This window comes from Podarcis erhardii (assembly GCF_964252035.2).
Source record: "Podarcis erhardii genome assembly, chromosome: 4".
Classification (NCBI taxonomy): Eukaryota; Metazoa; Chordata; class Lepidosauria; order Squamata; family Lacertidae; genus Podarcis; species Podarcis erhardii.
In genome coordinates, this window is record NC_138508.1 from 97240847 (window position 1) to 97263053 (window position 22207).

The following is a 22207-nucleotide window of genomic DNA, read 5'->3' on the forward strand; positions in this document are numbered from 1 at the left end:
TTTCTGCTGCACAAGAGAAGCGGACACGGAGCAATGGTTCCAAACTACAAGAAAAAAGATTCCACCTAAACATTAGGAAGAACTTCCTGACAGTAAGAGCTGTTCGACAGTGGAATTTGCTGCCAAGGAGTGTGGTGGAGTCTCCTTCTTTGGAGGTCTTTAAGCAGAGGCTTGACAATCATATGTCAGGAGTGCTCTGATGGTGTTTCCTGCTTGGCAGGGGGTTGGACTCGATGGCCCTTGTGGTCTCTTCCAACTCTATGATTCTAAATATGAATCGTTTCCATCCAGAGTGCATTTTTTCCAGCGGAATGCCTAAATGAACCTGCATTTCCATCATTCTGAGCAGAGGCGGTTTTAGGGTAGCATGTCCAGTTCGGCCTCACTAAGCGCCGAGCTGCAGGGGCGCCACTGCAATGCTGGAGAACAGAGTGGGAAAGGTGGAAGGACATAGATTTTGGCATTGCACAGGGCACCACTGAAATTTGAGTGCCTGAAGTCTGCCACTGTTTCGAGTCCTGTGAGACTGGAAATGTGGGGAGGGATCTTACCAGGCTGTGCTGGTGAGAAGCACAGCACAACAGGTGACATCGCTCAGTTATGAGGGTAGCACAGGTAGATTCCACCCGCCTCACTCTCCTCCATTCAAAGTAAGTGCAATGGAAGGGCAGTTCCCTCCTCGGTGACATCACACAGCCAAATCTGACTGACTATGTAATACTATGACATCATCATTCACCATGTGACCCTGCTTGGCTGTAATCATGTATTCAGGAAGAGAGTCCTAAACATGGCACCACAAAAATGGTGTATTGTGGTTGTGAATAGGCATGGAGTGAGAGAGAACCATTGAGGGAGGAATTTTTAAGCGATGATCTGCGCTCCTTCGAAACCCGACATTGCACATACAAAAGAAAAAAGAAACCTGAGGAAATGTTGGATGGCGACGATTACAAGACAAAAGATTTGAGCATGTTAACTCTCCCACTGAAGTGGGAGGCGCTGGGTGATCTGCAGTAGGTTTTATTCAGAAGGAGTGAGATTCTTTTAAAATAGAGGCAAAGGTTACAGATCTTAGCAAGAAGATCTTCCGCAACTGACACTGCACTTCAAGTAAACCTTTTTGAGAAAGGCAGTAAAAGTGACAGGTTATGCCTGATGAGTCACTTTCTGTGAAACTCAGTTGTTCTGCCAAAGCACATCCCATAGAAGTGAATTCAATTACAATAACAAAAAACCCTTTCCATTTAACATGCTGTGTTAAGGAATTTCCATGTTCACACAAGCTCTAAAATGCTGACAAATTGCAGCTGTTAAAGGCCATGCCTAAGAGATGTGTTATTTAGGTGGTATGGTGTAGTGAGGGAACACAGTACATTTTATGGATGCACCATGCAGAAATTCTTAGCAGTTTACTTGTTGTGGGAAGCTGCGCCTGTAGAATTACAGAATTCCTGTTAAATATAGACAATGGCTGTGGCAGCATTCTGACTCAAGTCCTTTTTGGGGGGAGGGGGTAACTAATGCAGAAGCTCTTGGGGAGCTTTTTATTTTATGCCCCCCATGCTTCTCAAACTGTTCTTAGTCACATGCTATGATTTCTCCTCCACTTTTCACACTAAATGTATCTTATCCACTCTGCCCAAACGACCCACTTTCACTAATTCCTTCCATTATATCCATTTCAGTTTTCTTTTTTAAAAGCACCTTCTATCTCTCTTTTTAGTTTCATTCAGCAACGCCTCCTCTGGTCCTTTTCCCTCAGAGGAAGGGAGCCTCCCTTCTCTCTTCCCTCAGCCATTTGGATTGCACTTTTAAGAAGAAGAAGAAGAGTTTGGACTTGATACCCTGCTTTATCACTACCAGAAGGAGTCTCAAAGTGGCTAACATTCTCCTTTCCCTTCCTCCCCCACAACAAACACTCTGTGAGGTGAGTGGGGCTGAGAGACTTCAGAGAAGTGTAACTAGCCCACTGTCACCCAGCAGCTTCATGTGGAGGAGCGGAGACGCAAACCCGGTTCCCCAGATTACGAGTCTATCGCTCTTAACCACTACACCATACTGGTTTCCGATTGTTCCTTTTTGGACGAGTCCTTACCTGCCCCACACCCGACATCACATATGATACAAGACGGGTAGATGTGGTTGTTGTAACCAGCTTCAAGGGCCAAATTGGAACCACTGTCGGGCCTAATCCAGGCCATGGGCTGGCGGTTCCGCCCCACTGAACGCCTCCTACCTGCTGCGTCAATGTGCATATTTTAGTACTTATTGTTCTATAAACTGCTTCAAAAAACCCAAAAAGAAAGCAGCACAGAAAAACTTATGTTATGAATTAACAGCAGTAGCAAAAGCTCATATTGATTTCGTTTATGAAGAAAGTATTCCACGAGGCAGACGATGCAGCTTGCCTTCAGAGTCTCTCACAGTTAATAAATTAAACTGCCAGGGGTGCAGGGAAGACAAGTACTGTATAGTTACAACACTAGCAACCTTATTAGCCATTCTAACACCTGGCAAACATGCACTACAGTAAATTAAGTAGGGAAAGCTTTATTCTGAAAGACATATATGAACTTGTACCAGAAAGAAGGGTGGTTGAAATACGTTGTCTGGTGCTAAGTGCAGAGTAGATAAAAGGTTAACAGGATCTGGGGCATGGCTGGAGCCTTCTAGGGATGGTGACGTCATTCAATATCCTCTGTTTGCGTGGCTCAGCAGATCTTTGGATCATGACAATTTAATCCTGCAAAATACTCTGCCTTTGTGTCAAAAGCAGTAGGAGCTATGAGCGGCGCACATTCCAAATTGACTCACTGTTTATGCTTGATGAGGCCAAACTTTATCAAGCTGGCAGCGATCACACAAAACTCATGATTTTAGCCAACAATCTTATCAGCAAGACACTTCAACAACCAATAATAATGCCTAGTGTTTATACAATGCTTGCAAGTGTTCAGCTATTTCACATGCATTATATTGTTAGAAAACGTGCATCTTTCTGCAAGGAAGAATTATTATTATCTCTTTATTGCAGGCTAAAGGGGTGGGGCTGAGGGAATGAGAGGCTACCAAGAGCCACCTAGCACGTTCTGGGCAGAGAAGAGATTCAAGTGAGATTTATAGCTCAGTCCTGATGTATTGTTCAGTTTGAGCTACCACAGTGAGCCACTTGCGCTTGCCGATCAGCAGGTCGGCGGTTCGAATCCGTGCAACAGGGTGAGCGCACGTTGCTCTGACCCAGCTTCTGCCAACCTAGCAGTTTGAGAGCATATCAGTGCAAGTAGATAAATATGTACTGCTGCGGCGGGAAGATAAACAGCGTTTCCATGTGCTCTGGCACTCATCACAGTCTGCCGTGTGCCAGCAGTGGTTTAATCATGCTGGCCATATGACCCGGAAAGCTGTCTGTGGACAAATGCCGGCTCCCTCAGCCTGGAGCGAGATGAGCACAGCACCAAAATCGTCACCTTTGACTGGAGTTAGCTGTCCGGGGGGTCCTTTACATTTTACCTAAATATAACCCTACCTTCAGATATCTTGCAAATATGCATTACGTTCATATCTGAAGGTAGGGTTATATTTAGACTGCAATCCTAAACATAGGTAAAGCTAAAGGGACCCCTGACTGTTAAGTCTAGTCGCAAATGACTCTGGGATTGCTGCGTTCATCTCGCTTTACTGGCCAAGGGAACCGCAGACAGCTTCCGGGTCATGTGGCCAGCATGATTAAGCTGCTTCTGGTGAACCAGAGCAGTGCACGGAAACACTGTTTAACTTCCTGCTGGAGCGGTACCTATTTATCTACTTGCACTCTGACATGCTTTCAAACTGCTGGGTCGGCAGGAGCTGGGACCGAGCAACGGGAGCTCACCCGTTGTGGGGATTTGAACAGCCAACCTTCTGATTGGCAATCCCTAGGCTCAGTGGTTTAGATTGAATAAGTAAACATACTTATTAAGAAATGTACAACTGAATTATTCTGATTCTGATTATATCTTACATTTATATACCACCTTGCTATTTCTGTAAATAGTAGCCATGAAGCATAATTGCCTTTTTATGCAGAAGTCCACTCCACTGCACAGCAATAGGAAACGCCTTTTACCTTCCCGCCGGAGTGGTACCTATTTATCTACTTGCACTTTGATGTGCTTTCGAACTGCTAGGTTGGCAGGAGCAGGGACCGAGCAACGGGAGCTCACTACCCGCATCCCGCCTTTCTATGTATGTCCTCTTTTTTGTTCCCCCATAGTTCTCTGACATGCACACTTCCTAGGTTGTTTCCTTGCTTTAGGTTGGGGGGATGGGGACTGAGTCTCACCTTCCAGAGGTATCTCATGCTGTTTTCTAGCCATTCTGAGCCATTTACCTATTATTGCCCTAACAATAGATGTGTCTGGCATGCTTGGCCACTGATTGTTGAGAGATTTCAAAGTTTAATATTTAAAATTCAAAAGTTAAAGTGGTCATTCTGCTGCCCCTTTAAACTTCTCTTTTACATAAACCAGAAAATGTCACAGCAATCAAATAGTAATTTTATAACAATACATCTATTTTCCATACCATAAGACTAATTGCTTGCCTGCTGTTTTTTGTGGATTTTTAAAAACAAGTTCTGAGAGTGATAGCTTGGTGCATGACAGAGTAGGCTATACAAATAGAAACACCAGATTCCTCCCAGCTCTGTATTCAATAGAACCAGAGGCACATCTTCCTATAGAGTGTATTATAGAAGCCTTCATAAACCCAGTTTTAAAGGTGGACTGTAGGTTGCTTTATCTAGCTCCACTGCTGAGCAATTTCTTTGTCATCAACAGAACAGGCAAATGGCAATACAGCACAGATGCTACCAGGCTCATAAGAAGACTCACTAGAATTAAATGTTTTGGTTCTTACTAAGAGAAGCAGGGGAACTCTATCCTAGATAACATGGAGTATCATTTTATGTTTTAAGGTTTGTTTTATGATTCAATTTACACAATTTCCTAATTAATGAAAAACATTAGGGTAGAGTTAACCCAAAAACATTTGCAGAAGAGATATTCAGAATTTTGACCATTATCATCTTAGCTGGGATTAAGAACACAGGCAAAAAGTGACAGTAGCACGTATGAATTTTTAAAAGAGCAATAATTATTACTGCTACTTTTAATACTTCGCATTTGAGACTGACAGAATTATCTGTATGATTCCAGAAGTGACTTAAAACAACAATGCAGGCAGACTAAATAGGGGTGAAACTGCTGCAATTACAGAGTGCATTGACCATGCCTGTTTTTTGTTGTTTTTTTAAAAAATATTTTAATTAAACAATTTCAGCATAACAAATTATCAGTCCAAGTAATCAATTACATTATTTCTCCCCTCCCCCCACCCCTCCTTCCCCACCAAGGACTTCCCTCAGCTCCCCTCTCTGATATCTTTGCACATATTGTTCTCTGCATGTTATAAAATTGTACATATCCTTGCCTTATCTATCATGTATTCAACTAATAAATTTGTGGATGTTTATTCAAAACCTGCCAGGGAGTCCAGTTAGACCATGCCTGTTGAAATAAATTCTCAACAAGATCTTACAGACTTACCCACCATGAGGTATGATCACTGCTAGTCATGGGAGGAACATCAAACACATCCATGAAGAATACAGATGCCATCCTTTGTACGCTCATCGGGCAACATGTTCCAATGGACCCCAATGCATATGATCAGGTAATGTAATGTCAATACATGCTAACCAAAGTCATCAAGGCAAAACTCATATTTGAATATCGGGGCTCCTGGAATCAACAAATAAGGAACAGAATAAAAGAGCAGCACACACTAGTATCTATACTCTTCATAGATCTCCTTTTATTCATTTTTAAAATGAACTGCAACTAAAATGAGAACAGTAACTTTTAGTCTAAACTGGTTTGAGACCTAAAAGCTAAAGAGTCTTCACCTGGGTCATTACTTATGCACAAAAAACATCAATTCTGGGCCTTTATTCCTCTCACAACTTGTTCCCCCAAAATTATATACCACATCTCATTTACAGTTGACGGCTTCCTACTTTTAGGAGCAAGTAAACTACACATGAGCAGTGCTTTTTTTCTAAAAAAATATTTAGGGGTACTCTCATTTTCCTACTCATATTGAAATACTCAATGATGCCAAACTTGGATTCACAAAATGTTTAGGGGTATGCGTACCCTTGTGTCTCCCCAGAAAAAAAGCACTGGACATGAGAATATATTTTCAGACACTTCTGCAACATTATTTTATATGACTGGGTCACAGTCACTTCCTTCATGTGGTGATTCTCATGTAACCATTTTTGGACCATAAGCTTGTGGAAGTTCCAGTGCTTTTCTTCTAGAAAAAATGTGCCACTACTCACCATGAAGTTGTTACAGTAAATGCCACACTTTTTAGCCAGTGTTTTTCTTTGAGGGGGAAAAGGTGCTGGTACTGCGTACCATTGAGTACCCTCAGGGGGAAAAAACACATGGGGAAGTTCTAATATTTAGATGTTTGCTATCAAAGCATTTGTACAGTCCTGTGAGCACCACAACTGACAAGGCATTGCACCAAGAGTCTGCAAGTTTAGTTCTCTCATAACTGCAGGCCTCAGTTAATGCTAAGTATCATGGAGCAAAGAATGCTCCAACTACCACACAATTGCACTCATTCCACACGCTAGCAAGGTTATGCTTAAAATTTCTACAAGGCAGGCTTAAGCAGTATGTGGACCGAGAACTCCCAGAAGTGCAAGCTGGATTTTGAAGGGGCAGAGGAACCAAAGACCAAATTGGAAACATGCGCTGGATTATGGAGAAAGCTAGAGAGTTCCAGAAAGACGACATCTTCTGCTTCATTGACTATGCAAAAGCTTTTGACTGTGTCGACCACAGCAAACTATGGCAAGTTCTTAAAGAAATGGGAGTGCCTGATCACCTCATCTGTCTCTTGAGAAATCTCTATGTGGGACAAGAAGCTACAGTTAGAACTGGATATGGAACAACTGATTGGTTCAAAATTGGGAAAGGAGTACGGCAAGGCTGTATATTGTCTCCCTGCTTATTTAACTTATATGCAGAATTCATCATGCGAAAGGCTGGGCTGGATGAATTCCAAGCCGGAATTAAGATTGCCGGAAGAAATATCAGCAACCTCAGATATGCAGATGACACAACCTTGATGGCAGACAGTGAGGAGGAATTAAAGAACCTTCTAATGAGGGTGAAAGAGGAGAGTGCAAAATATGGTCTGAAGCTCAAAATAAAAAAAACAAAGATCATGGCCACTGGGCCCATCACCTCCTGGCAAATAGAAGGGGAAGAAATGGAGGCAGTGAGAGATTTTACTTTCTTGGGCTCCATGATCACTGCAGATAGTGACAGCAGTCACGAAATTAAAAGACGCCTGCTCCTTGGGAGAAAGGCGATGACAAACCTAGACAGCATCTTAAAAAGCAGAGACATCACCTTGCCAACAAAGGTCTGTATAGTCAAAGCTATAGTTTTCCCATTAGTGATGTATGGAAGTGAGAGCTGGACCATAAAGAAGGCTGATCGCCGAAGAATTGATGCTTTTGAATTATGGTGCTGGAGAAGACTTTTGAGAGTCCCATGGACTGCAAGAAGATCAAACGTATCCATTCTTAAGGAAATCAGCCCTGAGTGCTCACTGGAAGGACAGATCGTGAAGCTGAGGCTCCAATACTTTGGCCACCTCATGAGAAGACTCCCTGGAAAAGACCCTGATGTTGGGAAAGATGGAGGGCACAAGAAGGGGACGACAGAGGACAAGATGGTTGGACAGTGTTCTCAAAGCTACCAGCATGCGTTTGACCAAACTGCGGGAGGCAGCAGAAGACAGGAGTGCCTGGCGTGTTCTGGTCCATGGGGTCACGAAGTCGGACACGACTAAATAACTAAACAACAACAACAATCATGCAGCAGTTCTCCATCTAATCTGGTTCATAGCCTGGGGTTAACATATTGATTCCTTTTGGTAACTAAAGACTCAGCAGGCTTCATTGGCTAGGAGTGCCTATTGCCAGCTTCTTCCTGATTCTTCAGGATTGGGCCCCTCAGCTCTGACCCAGTATATTTTGGGTGTCCTCAGCCCCATAGAGTTGGCGCCTGTGTTGTTAAATATAGTTTTTATAGATGAATGCTGTAGTACTTTGTGAATCCTATGCCTTTGGTTGTAACTGTGCTATTTAGCTTTATCTTTTCAGTTGTTTTGTTAGTAATGCTTTATAGATTGCAATTGTTTTACTGAGGATTTGTTAAATTATTCTATACGATTTCTGTTGCATTTCTGTTGTTCCTGTCACGTATTGTTTGCAAACCGCTTTGTGGTTCATATGAATGAAAAGCGGCATAGAAATATAATAAATCTTTTAATTTGCTTTATTGATTAAAAAAAATACAATCAACAAAAAACCCAAACAAAATATAAGCCGAAATGTATTACAATTTACAAATGAAAATTTGATTTCTTACAACATAACTTCTGTTGTGACTTCCTGTCACCCCATCCAAGAGTCCTTATTTTGAGTAGTGCACTTTTCATTATCACTCCAAACTTTCCCCCAATGCTTATTTTAATAAGATTTTCTATGTTTATACAGGGGTGGGTTTTTTTTTGGTTGATTGCAGTTTTCTTTTTTAAAATCAATAAAGCAAATAAAAAAATTGAAATATAATAAATCAAATCTCTCTGTCTGTGTGTGTGTGTGTACGGTGCCTTCATTTCCATCAGGGGAAGGTGGGGTATGAATAAATCTATAATAATTGAAATACTTAAAAAAAATAAATCTCTCCCCTCTCTTTCCACCCGCTGCTAAATATTTAAGAGTCTACACTGTGTGTGTTTTTGTGTGTGTGTGTGTGTGTGTGTGTGTGTGTGTGTGTGTGTGTGTGTACACACAATTTGCTATGACATCATCTCCACGCGCTCTCGGGAAGCAGATACAAGAGAAAGAGGGTGGGGGGGGGGAGGTAGAGAAATAAGAACAACAACCCAGAGCGAGCGACACCCCCTGAGAGAAACACACGGCTCCCTCCTCAACCGCAACAGACATGCGCACATGGACTCTCAGTACCTACAGATATATGTGTGTGTGTGTGTGTAGAGGGGGGGGGCGGAAATAAAAAGCGGGTGGGGCAAGACATTTTTTTTTTTTTAAAAAAAAGGGAGACGTCGCGCAGGCGCAGTCCGGACCAAAATTTCAGCGTTTTGACAGTCGGAAAGAGACGCGCTACAGTGGAAAGTACCATAGAGAGGGAGGAAGCGGCCGGCGAAGAAAGAAGAGCGCGCGCGCGCCCTCCTTGCGTCGCCCGGCCTCGCCCCACGCCGGCTTCGCTTTTCCTCACAGACATACAGGCGCGCGCGCACCCCGCCCCTTTCTTTTCCCCTCGCTCTCTCCCCCGCGACCCCGCCCTCCCCCCCTCCCTCCCTCCGCTCTCGGCGCGCTCGCGCCAAAAGGGGGAGGAGCTGCGCGCCTGTCAGTCAGCTCTCCTCAGTCAGGCGCTGCCGGCCGGGCGGCCTGGTTGTGTGTCTGTTGGCTGCGGCGCCGCGCTTGGCTCTGGCCGGGCCGCTGAGGCGCTGAGGGGACAGAGGAGGAGGAGCGGGCGCCTGCCTGCCTTCCCGGCCGGCCGCGGGGGCGGAGCGCGCAGGGGCGGGGAGGGGAGAGCGATGAGCGGGGCCGCCGCCTCTTCCTCCTCCTCCTCCGCCGCCGCCGCCGCCGCCGCCGGATCCGAGCCCGGTGGCCCGGGCTTCTTCCTCTTCCCCCGCGGCACCGGCGAGCCGTGCGTGGCCATGGGCCCCGGCGAGAGCGCGGCGGGCTTGGGGGCGCTGCTCCTGCTGCCTCCGCCGACCATGACATCCTCGGGGCTGCCTTCTCCTCCCGGCGGCGGCGGCTGCCGGGGCCGCTACCAGCTGCTTCTGTCGGGCCGGGCCCTGGCCGAGCGCTACCGGAGGATTTACACGGCGGCGGCGCTGAGCGAGAGGGAGCAGGCCGGACACCCGGGCGCCAGGTAAATGACAACAACGGCGGAGGCGACGCGGAAGCGGGCGCTGGGATGCGCGCACACACGCGACCCGCCACCCCGGTGGGTGGTGGGACCCGTGCAGGCAGCTCCCGGACCATCTTCCCCGGGCAGATGTATAGCCCAGCTGCCTGTCCAAAACGAGATCGCCCTCTGGCACTGCAGTTCTGAAAAGGCAGGACAATACCTTATTGCCTAGACACACGCGCGCACACATCCACACGCACAAGCACACGGCGGTCTTCCACACGAGCACCAGCTCCCTCCTGTAGCAGGATTTGAAGGGGTAGCTCAGGCGTTCCCATCGTGGACTTTGGTCCTGACAAGGTGCAAATCTATCCCTGCTTACTCAGAAGTAAGTTCCAGGGGGCTTTACTGGGTCAGGCAAGTGTCTGTGCTTAGAATCGAAGCTTAAGGAAGGTGGCGTTTTAGTGCCATGGCAAATCCTGTTCAATCTGTAGGCATCTCGTCAGGGAAAAAGGAGTCTGTGTGCCATCTCGGCTCATCAGCTACGTGGTAACTGCCACAAAATATTTGGAACAGGGAACTCTGTCTCCTCTCAGGAAGGCCCACACGCTGCTGGTGATTCAGCGATGAGGCTGTATGTTAGATATTTAAAAAAATCCAGGTGGCTAGGACCTCTAGGAGTAAGCAGAATGTGCCCTCTTGTTTGGGCAGTACCTTGCAGCATGTCTGTTTTGTGTTGGGTATCAAAGTAGTTTTGCTATTGCCATTGGTCCTCCACCCCAAGATGTTGCCCCTCCTTAATCTGTGTTTGCTTAATGTATCAAAACTAGTGGGCAGAGGGAAAGAGAACTGGGGCTAATGTTGAACAATTCCTAACGAGAATTAGCATCTGTCATTGAGCAAGATGATACAGATTTGTCTGCAAGTCAAATCTTGAGAACTTGGGCCTGTTCCAGTATTATTCTTTTCCATCTGTGTAGAAATACCTGTCAAGGACTCCATGTGGGGGAAAAATAAGTAGAATGTAAAATCCAGTTAGATTTTGGCAGGGAAGAACAAGCTGTGGTTTCCAGAACATGGATTTGCAAAATCCATATGGATTTTGAATTGACATAACATTTTTTCACCAGTTTTCTCTGGAGGAAAGATGTTGCTTTAGAATTAATCCCTACCGACAGGCTGTGGAGTAGGCAACTACCAAGTAATTGGAGTAAATATACTATACTGTTGTTAGATTACATAAATATACTATTTATGCAGAGTGCACAGGAATATTACCTACAAGAATCTGTCAGCGAGGAATAGGTGGAGATGTAGCATTTTCCAGAGCAGTCAAAAGTTGGATGATAGACTACTTATTTTAGGGTAATAAATTAGATTGCAATAATGGCTATCTTAACCCCTTACTAGCAGTGGTAGTGATTGATAGTGTAGCTACCACCAGTTTGCTCCTGCCAGGATGTGATGGAATCAGGTGTGGTGTAGCCACTCCCCCTGAAATGCCCAGCATTGGGAATTTCCATTGATAACTGCTGGCAGAGATATCACAAGTGATAGCTTCTCCCACCATCTGGGCAGGTGCTTTGGGGTGCTAAAGGAGGTTGGAAGAGGAGCATCTCTGCCCCATCCAAAACCCCTCTAGTATGGCAGATAGGAGGTTTGGATTGCCCTGTATATTATTGGCATTGAATATTTAGAACTCTTGAAATCATACTTACCTGTTGCCATGTGTTGGTTATAAAAGGAAATTGGTTTGTATTGTTAGTAATCTAACAACAGGAAGGCAAGCTAAGAGTTGGTAATCTTACTCCTTATTTGCTGCCACGCCAAATGTGGTGTTTGACTAGGTGGTGAGATAGACTCTAATGTTTTCAGGCGCAGCATTTGGTTCCTACTCCTATAAATGCACTCTAAAAAGTAAAGTAAGCAAAAATAAAAACTCAAGTTTTTATCCTGAATAGCTTACAATATACATTTTTACTCAGTAACAAGGAATGGATACAAACAATATGGAAATGAATGTGACAATTCATTGTCGGCAAAAGAAGTAGTTTGATTTTGTTATATCATAAGAATGGAAAGTTACTGTTGTCAGTTATAGCTAAAGTCTGGACTGGGTGAAGATGGAATCAGGAAAGGAAAGAATGAGTTGCTGATCTTTTACATATGCACATAGTTGTTGATGTAGGAAGAAACTGATAGTTATGCATTCTTATTTAAATAACCTTGATTTTAAAGGGATGCTGAAACACTTAACACCTGGCAGAATCACTGAGGGCTGGTAATCATCTGTACAGGGAGAAGTTATTTATTAATTCCAAGGATAGTGACATGGCTTGTCCTCAGGTTGAAAGCATATTCAAAAGCACTCCTTTTTTATGTTGAATCAATTGGGCTTATCACTGAATTCAGTGGGTTGCATCTGACTAAGCCACAGTAGACCCATTGATTTTAGTGGATCTGTTTGGAATATGACAGTCAGATACAGTCCAGTGTCACATGCTGGTTAGATATGCTATAACAGTATAACCAAATATGCTTAAATGCTTTTTGGACTGATGAATTGACCTATCCAGGTTAAGGGAAAGAAGTGCCCAGGTTGCCCATCCCCCCCCCGTCAGGTTTTTTTTAAAAATCACAAATTATTCTGAATTGAGTAGTGGAGACTACCAAATCAGACTGACTGTTGTCCTGAGCCTAACTCTGCATAGGTTTATACTATATATTTTAGGTTTATACTATATATTTTATTCTGTGTGCTTTCTCCTAGACCTAGAGAATTTTGTTTTTAAAAAATTAGGCTGTTTTAGAGTGCTTACTAATGGTCTGAAGTACTCTTCAATCACTTATTAAATCTGAGGATTCTGGAATAGAAATACTTCTTCCCATGGAAGAAGTATTTCTATGAGAAAAGCTCTCATTTAAAACAGAAGATGCCATTTCATTCCTCCTCCTGATGCTCCTTCAGCAAGCTGCATGCTTCTGGATAAAGAGCTGCAGGTTCACATTTGCCCTTAGATTTTGATTACTCATTATTTGCTGGAGCCAGGCTAGTCAGACATCCAAGTGCTGAGAATGTGAAGTTTGCAGAAGCTCTAAATAAATAAATAGTAGGATTGTTCAGGGTGTGATAATTCCTCCAGGAGATGTGCACCAAGTTATATTGTGTCATCCAATAGGTTTGGATGCAGTGTCCCATCTTTTTGGTACCAAGAAAAAAAACCAGTAGCCATTGTTGGCAAGGGAAGTAAGTAGCAAAGCCCAAGGTGACAACTTGCCTGTTTTCAAGGTCTGAACTTAATTCCTAGTGCCAAGGTGATAGAACTGGTAAATAGAATTTCTTAGGTTTTCTTTCTGGCATTGTTTATTGAACTTTCAGTATTGCCTGTGATGCCCCTCTTTGGATGGTGATAATAAATATTGAATGTAATATGTGCAATTCCTTCTGCGCTAGCAGGACCTGCATTCTTTCTCTGACCTCACAGTATCAGGACCAATTTACAGTTTATGTGGAAAACATGTTTGCTTCATGTACATTGTGTGCTCTTGGTGAACATTCTGAAGCATTAAGGGGAACTGGATGTTTGTAAACACATGGGAACATGCAAGGGATACCCACTGAAAAACCAGTTGGTTCCATCTGCCTGGCGCAAGTGTACTGCATTCCCTTATATGAAACAATACAGTAGAATCCACTAAAGATTTTGAAAGTAACATTGCTTTTTCTTTCACTTGGCAAATATGCAAATGAATGGCTAGAAGCTTTCCCTGGTGGGATCATTTTTTTTTCTTCATTTTTAGGGGATGGACAGTCATATTCTTTGCATCCATACGATATCTCAGATACAGACATGGGAATGACACAGTATTCTGATTTGATTCCATGTGAATGAGCAGTGTGGCTGTGCATACTACTCAAAAGTTTCCTCTTCACTTTTCCCTTGCTCCTGTCATCACTGGAAGCAACAAACATAACCCTTGGTTTGTCGTGCCGTCTGAACCTGGGCACATGGTTTCTTGCTTCCCAAACAAACCACAAGCCCAGGTTCCGATGGCCTGGGAGTAATAAAACTTGTATCCAAACATTAGCTTACTTATTACATTGTTGTTGTTGTTTAGTCATTTAGTCGTGTCCGACTCTTTGTGACCCCATGGACCAGAGCACACCAGGCACTCCTGTCTTCCACTACCTCCCGCAGTTTGGTCAAACTCATGCTGGTAGCTTTGAGAACACTGTCCAACCATCTCGTCCTCTGTTGTTCCCTTCTCCTTGTGCCCTCAGTCTTTCCCAACATCAGGGTCTTTTCCAGGGAGTCTTCTCTTCTCATGAGGTGGCCAAAATATTGGAGCCTCAGCTTCAGGATCTGTCCTTCCAGTGAGCACTCAGGGCTGATTTCCTTAAGAATGGATAGAGGTTTGATCTTCTTGCAGTCCATGGGACTCTCAAGAGTCTCTTCCAGCACCATAATTCAAAAGCATCAATTCTTTGGCGATCAGCCTTGTTTATGGTCCAGCTCTCACTTCCATACATCACTACTGGGAAAACCATAGCTTTAACTATACACTTATTACATTGCATCAGTACAAAATAGCCTCTGTGTCCAGGTGCTTTCAGATGCTTTCTTAATTTGCTTTACTTTAGAACAATACAATGTTTTGATAGCTGTGGTATTATTACTTTTCATTCAACTGAATACTGAATTGAATATAGTTTGGAGTTACTTATACACATTGTTTTTAAATATGAACCCTACAAATTATCTTGGTTATTGAAAGTAGTCCAAAATAGTGTTCTTTGAAAAAAACACATTGAAAATGGAGCACACACCTATTTCTGTGTATGTAAAATAAACTTGTAACAGTTGTAATACAAGAAGTTTTTATTTAATATTTAACACATTGGTAGTGAACCTATGACCAAGGATGTCAAACAGCAAAACATTAGGTTGGATCCACAGTATTCTGTGACTGGAAGGACTCCTTCCGTTCACGGAAGGAACTGAGAATTTAGCAAAGGCTCCTTCTGAAGGAAGGTAGAAAGGTGATTTCCCCCATACTCAAGCAGCCTTCCCCACATGTTTCCAGAGGGTCATCCAAGTAGGTCTTAATGGGGGAGTTGCAGCGGGAAAGGGAATTGGCTGAGATTGCCTCTTCCCTTGCTCCAGAGGTGGAACATCCCATGAATGGAGTTCTGCTCACAGGAACTTTGAAATTGGTACAGGGATCTGTTTCCATCTGCCTGTCCCCCTTCTGTGAGTGCCCGTGGACAGAGGTTTGGTAGTGTCGCACAATTTGGATTGCTCTGCCTATTGGGTACAACCCACAGAATGTATGAATGCATGCTTTAAAAGGTATTGGTGCTTCTCGGTCTCTGGGGATAATGTGAACATAACGTGGAACTGGACAGAATAGAAAAACGGGGAGAGAGGGTTTCAGTTTGTCTTCTGAAGGCCTGAAATGGGAGGCGGGAAATATTATAATGAAATACTTTATTTCAGAATGAATTAATGAAAGAGTTAAAACAGTTTAGCACACTACTGTAAATTTCTTGGTAACAATTCAAAGGCAATAATGCTCAGCTCTTACCAGAGAAGCAGCACTCTTAAGGCTTCACATTACAAAAATGCTTTCAAATGTTGCAGAATAAGGAGTTTGGGGTGCAGTGCAAGTCTGTTGACTTGAGAAACCACATGGCAAGGCCTCTATTGTATAACACAGCCTCTGAAACATCTTTCTTTTCACTTACCTCATATATCACCCTCTTTTACATCAAGTGAAATAAAGTAATGAATGTTCAAACACACACATACACACCAACCATTAAGGAATGGATTTAACAAGAGAAAGAGTTGAAAGGCTGGTTTCAGTTCATGCAAACCTTTCCATTTCAACAGACTAGTTAAACGTTTTCAGAGGTATGTATTTACTGAGATGGAATAGGCCATAAATAAAACAAATAGTGTTCAAGGTAGTTTAATTTTGTGTACAGTAACTGTAACATTTGTCTCTTGATCCTATGCATATTTACTCACAAGCAAGTCTCGTTGAATTAATGGACACAACTGTACACAGAATTCAAGGCTTACTGTGCATAATTGTAATTACCTTCAAACTTAATAAAAGAATATAATTACAGTAGTTGAATATTTTAAAATGTTGCTTTTCCTTATAGGGGTGTTTATTTTCTCAGCCTTTTCTTTAAAAGAGGTCCCCTCCTCATATGTAATAAATATGGCTTCTGAGCCTAAATAATAGCCTTCCTTTTATTTACTACAACGTTGATAGCTATATCTTCCCTTTAACCTGCCCCTTTAACCTATTTTTAAAAGTTAAGATAAATAACTCAATATTGCAATCCTAAACATCTTTAATTGGAAGTAAATGCCATTGAATTAAATGGGCTCTAAGTACATGTAGAGCTCAGGCTCTAAGTACATGTAGGATTACAGCTGTAATGTGTAAGTACTTGCAGTTCCCTTTGTTACGCTTGGTATAGTTGTTACAAACCATTGAAAAAACATATGTATCTTTTAACTTTGCTGTTAAATTTCTGCTGCCACCATATATCTTAAAACACTCATTTTCATCCTCTCTTTATAGGCTCTTTATAGTAGCCTGACTGATATAGTTCAAGCATGAGGTTGACTCACAACTTTTGACTTTAAACATGAACCAAAGGATATTATAGACATTAATATATGCTTAAAAGGAACCAGTTTAAAGCTTGCAGGATAACATTGTGAGATGTCACATCTTGTTATAGTTACCAATGAGTCACCCTTGTTTAGGTAACCCCCCCATTTAAAGCCAGGGCTTAATTTCTCTCTCTCTCCCTCTCTCTCTCTCTCTCTCTCTCTCTCCCCCCCCCCCCCCGTTAGCACTCAGACAAGACTGGCTTCTGGACTGAAGTCCTCTCTCAGTTCTCTGCCCCCACCCCTTTCCAAATTGTTTTTATTAATTTTCCAAATTATTACAAATCAGACCATCAAACAATTTTAAACTATCAAACAAATAAAACACTTCTCACTGGTCTGTTGAATGTTCAGCTGCAAATGAGGACTCCTTTCTGAACAGAAGTTTTCACTTGGGCCAGGTCCACTTCCCAGCTACTTACTTGCTGAAGCCTCTCCGCTTTCTTAAGCATATATTTCCTGAAGCCCTTTTATTGCCTTTTCCAGCTGTTGTTTTCTGGTCCTTCCCCTTCTATGTTTTCTTCAGGATGTTCCTTGCAGGAACCTGCTAGATTGCACCTCCACTTTTGACAGCCTTATTTTCCTCATTTACTACCTTTCTTTTTCCTTTTCTGTCTTCCTCTGTTGCCCTTGTCTGTAGTGGCCATACATATAATACTGGTTAGGAACATATGGCCACCATAAGGACCCCTTGCTATTGGCTTTTATTTCAGGACCAAGAGGAGTTCTTTTAGAACAGCCTTTCCCTGAACTTTCCCTTTCCCTCCAGATATTTTGGACCCTCCAGATATTTTGGACTCAAGCCATTTTTGGCTTCCATCAGCCAGAGGCAACATGGTCAATGGCCGGAGAAGATAGAAATTGTAGGCCAAAGCACTCGGAGGGACCTGGTTGGGAATGGCAGTTCTAGAGCGATGTTCTGAGAGTTAGTCAGGTTAATGCCCCCAATCAGCATAAATACACAATACACTAATTTTCAGCACTGTTGCCAAAGGTGTTGCCTCCTTAGCAACTGTAACCAAGGCTTCTGTTAGCAGCCAGGCCCCCTACATTGCAACATTTGCAGAGGTCAAATATTTTGCCTCATGTTTCATTTCAAGCTGAGGTATTTACCTATACAGTAGTACCTCTGGTTATGTACTTAATTTGTTCCAGAGGTCCGTTCTTAACCTGAAACTGTTCTTAACCTGAAGCACCACTTTAGCTATTGGGGCCTCCTGCTGCTATCATGACGCCGGAGCACGATTTTTGTTCTCCTCCTGAAGCAAAGTTCTTAACCCGAGGTACTATTTCTGGGTTAGCGGAGTCTGTAACCTGAAGCGTCTGTAACCCGAAGCGTCTGTAACCCGAGGTACCACTGTAGTACAAATATTTAACCGTTTGTAATGCTAAATATACAGTAAATCCTTTAATACTAAAAAATAGTAACTGATTTATTCATATTTAACACACTTATAAAACATATTTATTACACAGTACAATTTCAGTCATGTATGCGCAAAATATTTCATATTCATAAACGAGGAAAATATGCCAATTAAGAAGAAATTACAGTACTGTAATACACACCCACACCCACCAACCATACTGTATATATTTCAATTCTCCTATTCTAAAAGAAGAGCCTGAATATATTTTATTCAGTGGCTTCATGATGTCTGGAAACTACATTCCTGATGAGGACACAGAACGTTGAATGATACAGTAGTAGTTTTTTTAGAAGCCCCTTTAAAGCTCAAGGGCTGACATCTGATGGTAGCCACCTGCCAGTGGAATGGACTTTAGCTAGCATAAAGGAGTGACCCAAATCTGTTTTCATTGGGGACAACCCCCCCCAGCAGATCTGAAGAGGGAAGAGAAGTAGGGGGAACTCCTGTCATGCTAGCAGAAGTACTCTAATGTGACACTGAATGTCACATGAGGTTATTTGTTGCATTTCCAGAAGGATTTTTAAAAATTTGGTTGCTTTTACATTGAATGTATTGAACTAAATATTGCATTTGACAGAGCACTGCTAATAATAGAAGTCACTTATTAACAGATTAACAAGCTGATCCTAAGTATGTTTAATTGGGAGAAAGTTGCACTGAGTTCAGCAAGACTTACTACTAAGTTGATGAATTTTGGATTGCAGCCATAATGATAAGAATGTTGTTTAAATAGACTGTGTTATTTAACTTCCTGCTTATTGTTATTGGGGAAACCTACAAGAACATGCTTTGAGAAAATCTTTGGCACTGGATGCCTAGACTTAGGGTATGCATTTTCTATTTTGATTCACTTATATGCATCCATTTATAATATTGCATAATGTAATGGAGTATGAGACTGTAAGGCTAGTCAGTGGTATACTTGCCAAATACCTCTCTAAAACAAAGTGGGGGGAAGGCATAGTATCATATACTTGCTAATTCACTGTTGACAGAATTAGCTACACACATTTTTTTCTTTAAACCTTACTTGCAATTTTATTGTTGGTTCATATAAAGCTGCCTTTAAAACGGCATGGCTGTACCAAATTGTCTTTTAGATCTTTTGTAAATAGAGAAACTACATTCTTAAACAAAACAGGAGGTTGACACTATGAGTTCTGGTACTGGATGAAGTCAAATGTAACAGAGACTTTATTTTCTTATATAGCCATTAGCTATTTAATAAGCAAACTGAAATACTTCTGTGCTATATCAAAATGGTATTGTTTCTAAATAGTTCTCTTCTTTCGTTCATTCTTTACGGGATCTAAAAAGGTAAGGTAAGGTAAAGGACCCCTGGACAGTTAAGTCCAGTCAAAGGTGACTGGGGTGGTGGCGCTCATCTCGCTTTGAGGCTGAGGGAGCCAGCATTTGTCCGCAGTCAGCTTTCCGGGTCATGTGGCCAGTATGACTAAACTGCTTCTGGCTCAACGGAACACCATGACAGAAACCAGAGAGCATGGAAACGCCTTTTACCTTCCCGCTGCAGTGTTACCTATTTATCTATTTGCACTGGTGTGCTTTTGAAGTGCTAGGTTCGCAGAAACTGGGGCAGAGCAACAGGTGCTCACCCACCCGCACGGATTCGAACCGCCAACCTTCTGATGGTGGGTGACACAAACAAAACAACATTTCTCCATGCTGACCATTCCTAGGAAAAGTGATAAAAACATTTCTTTCTTTCTGCATCTCTTGATCATTGTAAAGAGCTATTGATTTCTATTACTACGTAGCCCAAGTATTTTGCATTGCATAAATTACGCTTCCCCAATCTGGTGCTCTCTAGATATTTGGGCTAAACTTCTAATCAGCCCCAGTCAGCACGAGCATTTCTCCATGGCTTTTATGGCTGGAGTTGATGGGACTTGCTGTAGAGCAGTAGGTTGGAGAAGACTGCCATAAATAAATTCATGAGCATGTCCTAATTTTTGTTGTTGTTGTTTAGTCGTTTAACCGTGTCCGACTCTTCGTGACCGCATGGACCAGAGCACGCCAGGCACTCCTGTCTTCCACTACCTCCCGCAGTTTGGTCAAACTCATGTTTGTAGCTTCGAGAACACTATCCAGCCATCTCGTCCTCTGTCGTCCCCTTCTCCTTGTGCCCTCAATCTTTCCCAAAATCAGGGTCTTTTCCAGGGAGTCTTCTCTTCTCATGAGGTGGCCAAAGTATTGGAGCCTCAGCTTCACGATCTGTCCTTCCAGTGAGCACTCGGGGCTGATTTCCGTCAGAATGGATAGGTTTGATCTTCTTGCAGTCCATGGGACTCTAGTTTGTATTTACCTTACGGGTCATTCCACATCAAATCCATGCAAAAAACAAGGGTTTTCCCACCCACTGTCTCGAATTTTGATGAAACTTAGTGTATACCCTTCCCTTACGGTTGAAAGAAATCCCGTTAAATTTCCTCCCTCTATCTCAATCAGTTTTAATTTTATAGCGCTTAAAGGTTTCGTGAAATCTGTGTTTCTGTCCCTCTTGAGATCCTCGGCCTTGTGTGCATTTTATTTTTTTTCTCCATAACCAATTATCAGATCTCTTTGAAATTTTACATAGAGATCAATAACATGATGAGGATTTCAGGAAAAAATACACCAGCACTCAGAAGATTCTATAAATGCCTTAAAAAGTATAAATGGAGCTTTTTTGGTAGAAGAACTAGGTTTAGAAAACCTAAATTTTCAGCGTTAGGGCATGATGCATTCAAAAGTTTTTGATGGTGAAAATGATTGCAAAGACATGCTCTTTCTCAACAAAGAATAAAATTTATGGGTCTCTTATGTCTTGTAACAAAATGTTACGCTTTTTGGACATCGTGGGGGGAAAATGGCTACTGGGTACAACTTTCCTACAATCCATAGCTGTAAAAGAAAAAATTAATGAAACAAAGTTCATCTTAAAATCTAAAATAATATTGGTTATTACAGGGTCGTCCCCCCAAAAAAGTGCAGACTTGTTTTTCAGTTTTGGGGTATTTAAAAACTATGAAAATTGGCTATATCGTGAAATCAATCTTTTTTAAAAATTCCACAATTCCAGCTACTCTCTGAAGACTCGAGAAGAGACCTTCTTAAGACTATTAGGAGGGTGGGCAGGGGAAGGACTAGACAATGTGGAAAATGAACAATATATTTTAGCTGCAGTTCATTCCTTTTCAGCTTTTATTCTTGTTATAAAAAAGTGCATCTAGACATTCCATTGCTGTGCCCATAACTTCGGTTTAAGGTGCCATTGAGTGCCTAGATTTCATACCTCAAGTTTCTAACACTGTACTAGAATGAGATTCAGATCATAAAATGATCCAAATGAAAAAAATGAATTATGAATACCAGCTTTTCTATTTGGACTGAAATCAGTTTTCTATTGCTCAGATAAGCCAATTAAATTTTATGTGTTTTATATCCATTATACAAGAGATTGTAGCACATCTATTACTATGTAATACACAAACAGATATTCTGTGGGAATGGAACCTATAAATAGTTGAAGATTTTCTCTTAAGTTATCTTTTCAGTCATCTGACCCCATTTGTAATAGAATGAAGGAGTAATAAAATACTGGATCAAGTTTCCTGATGAAGACTTCATACCTTGAGGTTGTGGGATTAATTTGCATGTTAAATGGACCATTGTAGTTTGATGTCTTTGCAGGAGACTGATGTTGATGTTGAAAGATGGCATTTGATGATACAGTTTAGCTTTTGTTTCTGCTTTGTGTGGAGCAGTAGGATGCAATCCTTTACACACATGTTGAAGTAAAATCCATTGAAACATTTCTGAGGACTGAACAGTAAACCTAATTTGCTGGTGTATTATGATTAAAAAAAAATTAAAACAAAAACTGTTCGTTTTTTATATAGGTGTAAAAAGCTTTTAAGTAAGAAGAAACTAAAAAGAAAGCAGAAGAGTAAATTGAAAATAAGAGCACGGAACAAGGTAAATCATATTCTTCTCACATTGTAATTGACTATTTCAACTTGGAATAAAAGTCTGCAAATTGGAGTAAACTTAAATAAAGAGGAAAAATAATACC

At 42.1% G+C, this 22207-nt stretch overlaps 1 protein-coding gene and 1 long non-coding RNA gene across 15 annotated transcripts in view; one reads left to right on the forward strand and one right to left on the reverse strand.

Moving 5' to 3' along the window:
• Positions 1–2247: 2247 nt before the first annotated feature.
• Positions 2248–9226, reverse strand: LOC309339939. 2 transcript variants are annotated; one of them, XR_014155679.1, is made up of 3 exons: positions 8926–9226; positions 5589–5783; positions 2248–2442 (listed from the first exon to the last, which is right to left on the reverse strand). It is a non-coding gene; the product is annotated as an uncharacterized lncRNA (long non-coding RNA). The 2 variants fall into 2 exon arrangements; XR_014155680.1 differs by having other exon boundaries at positions 5593–5783; positions 8926–9225.
• Positions 9227–9535: 309 nt separating this feature from the next.
• Positions 9536–22207, forward strand: part of MYCBP2 (MYC binding protein 2) — a 138824-nt gene continuing 126152 nt past the window's right edge. For 12 of the 13 annotated variants that reach the window (XM_081857917.1, XM_081857923.1, XM_081857918.1 and 9 more), the window contains exons 1-2: positions 9537–10034; positions 22035–22110. In XM_081857917.1, the coding sequence (XP_081714043.1) occupies positions 9694–10034; positions 22035–22110 (417 nt within the window). In that variant the 5' untranslated portion in view covers positions 9537–9693. Of the gene's footprint in view, positions 10035–22034; positions 22111–22207 lie in introns of all 13 variants that reach the window. The other variant, XM_081857927.1, reaches the window with a different exon arrangement.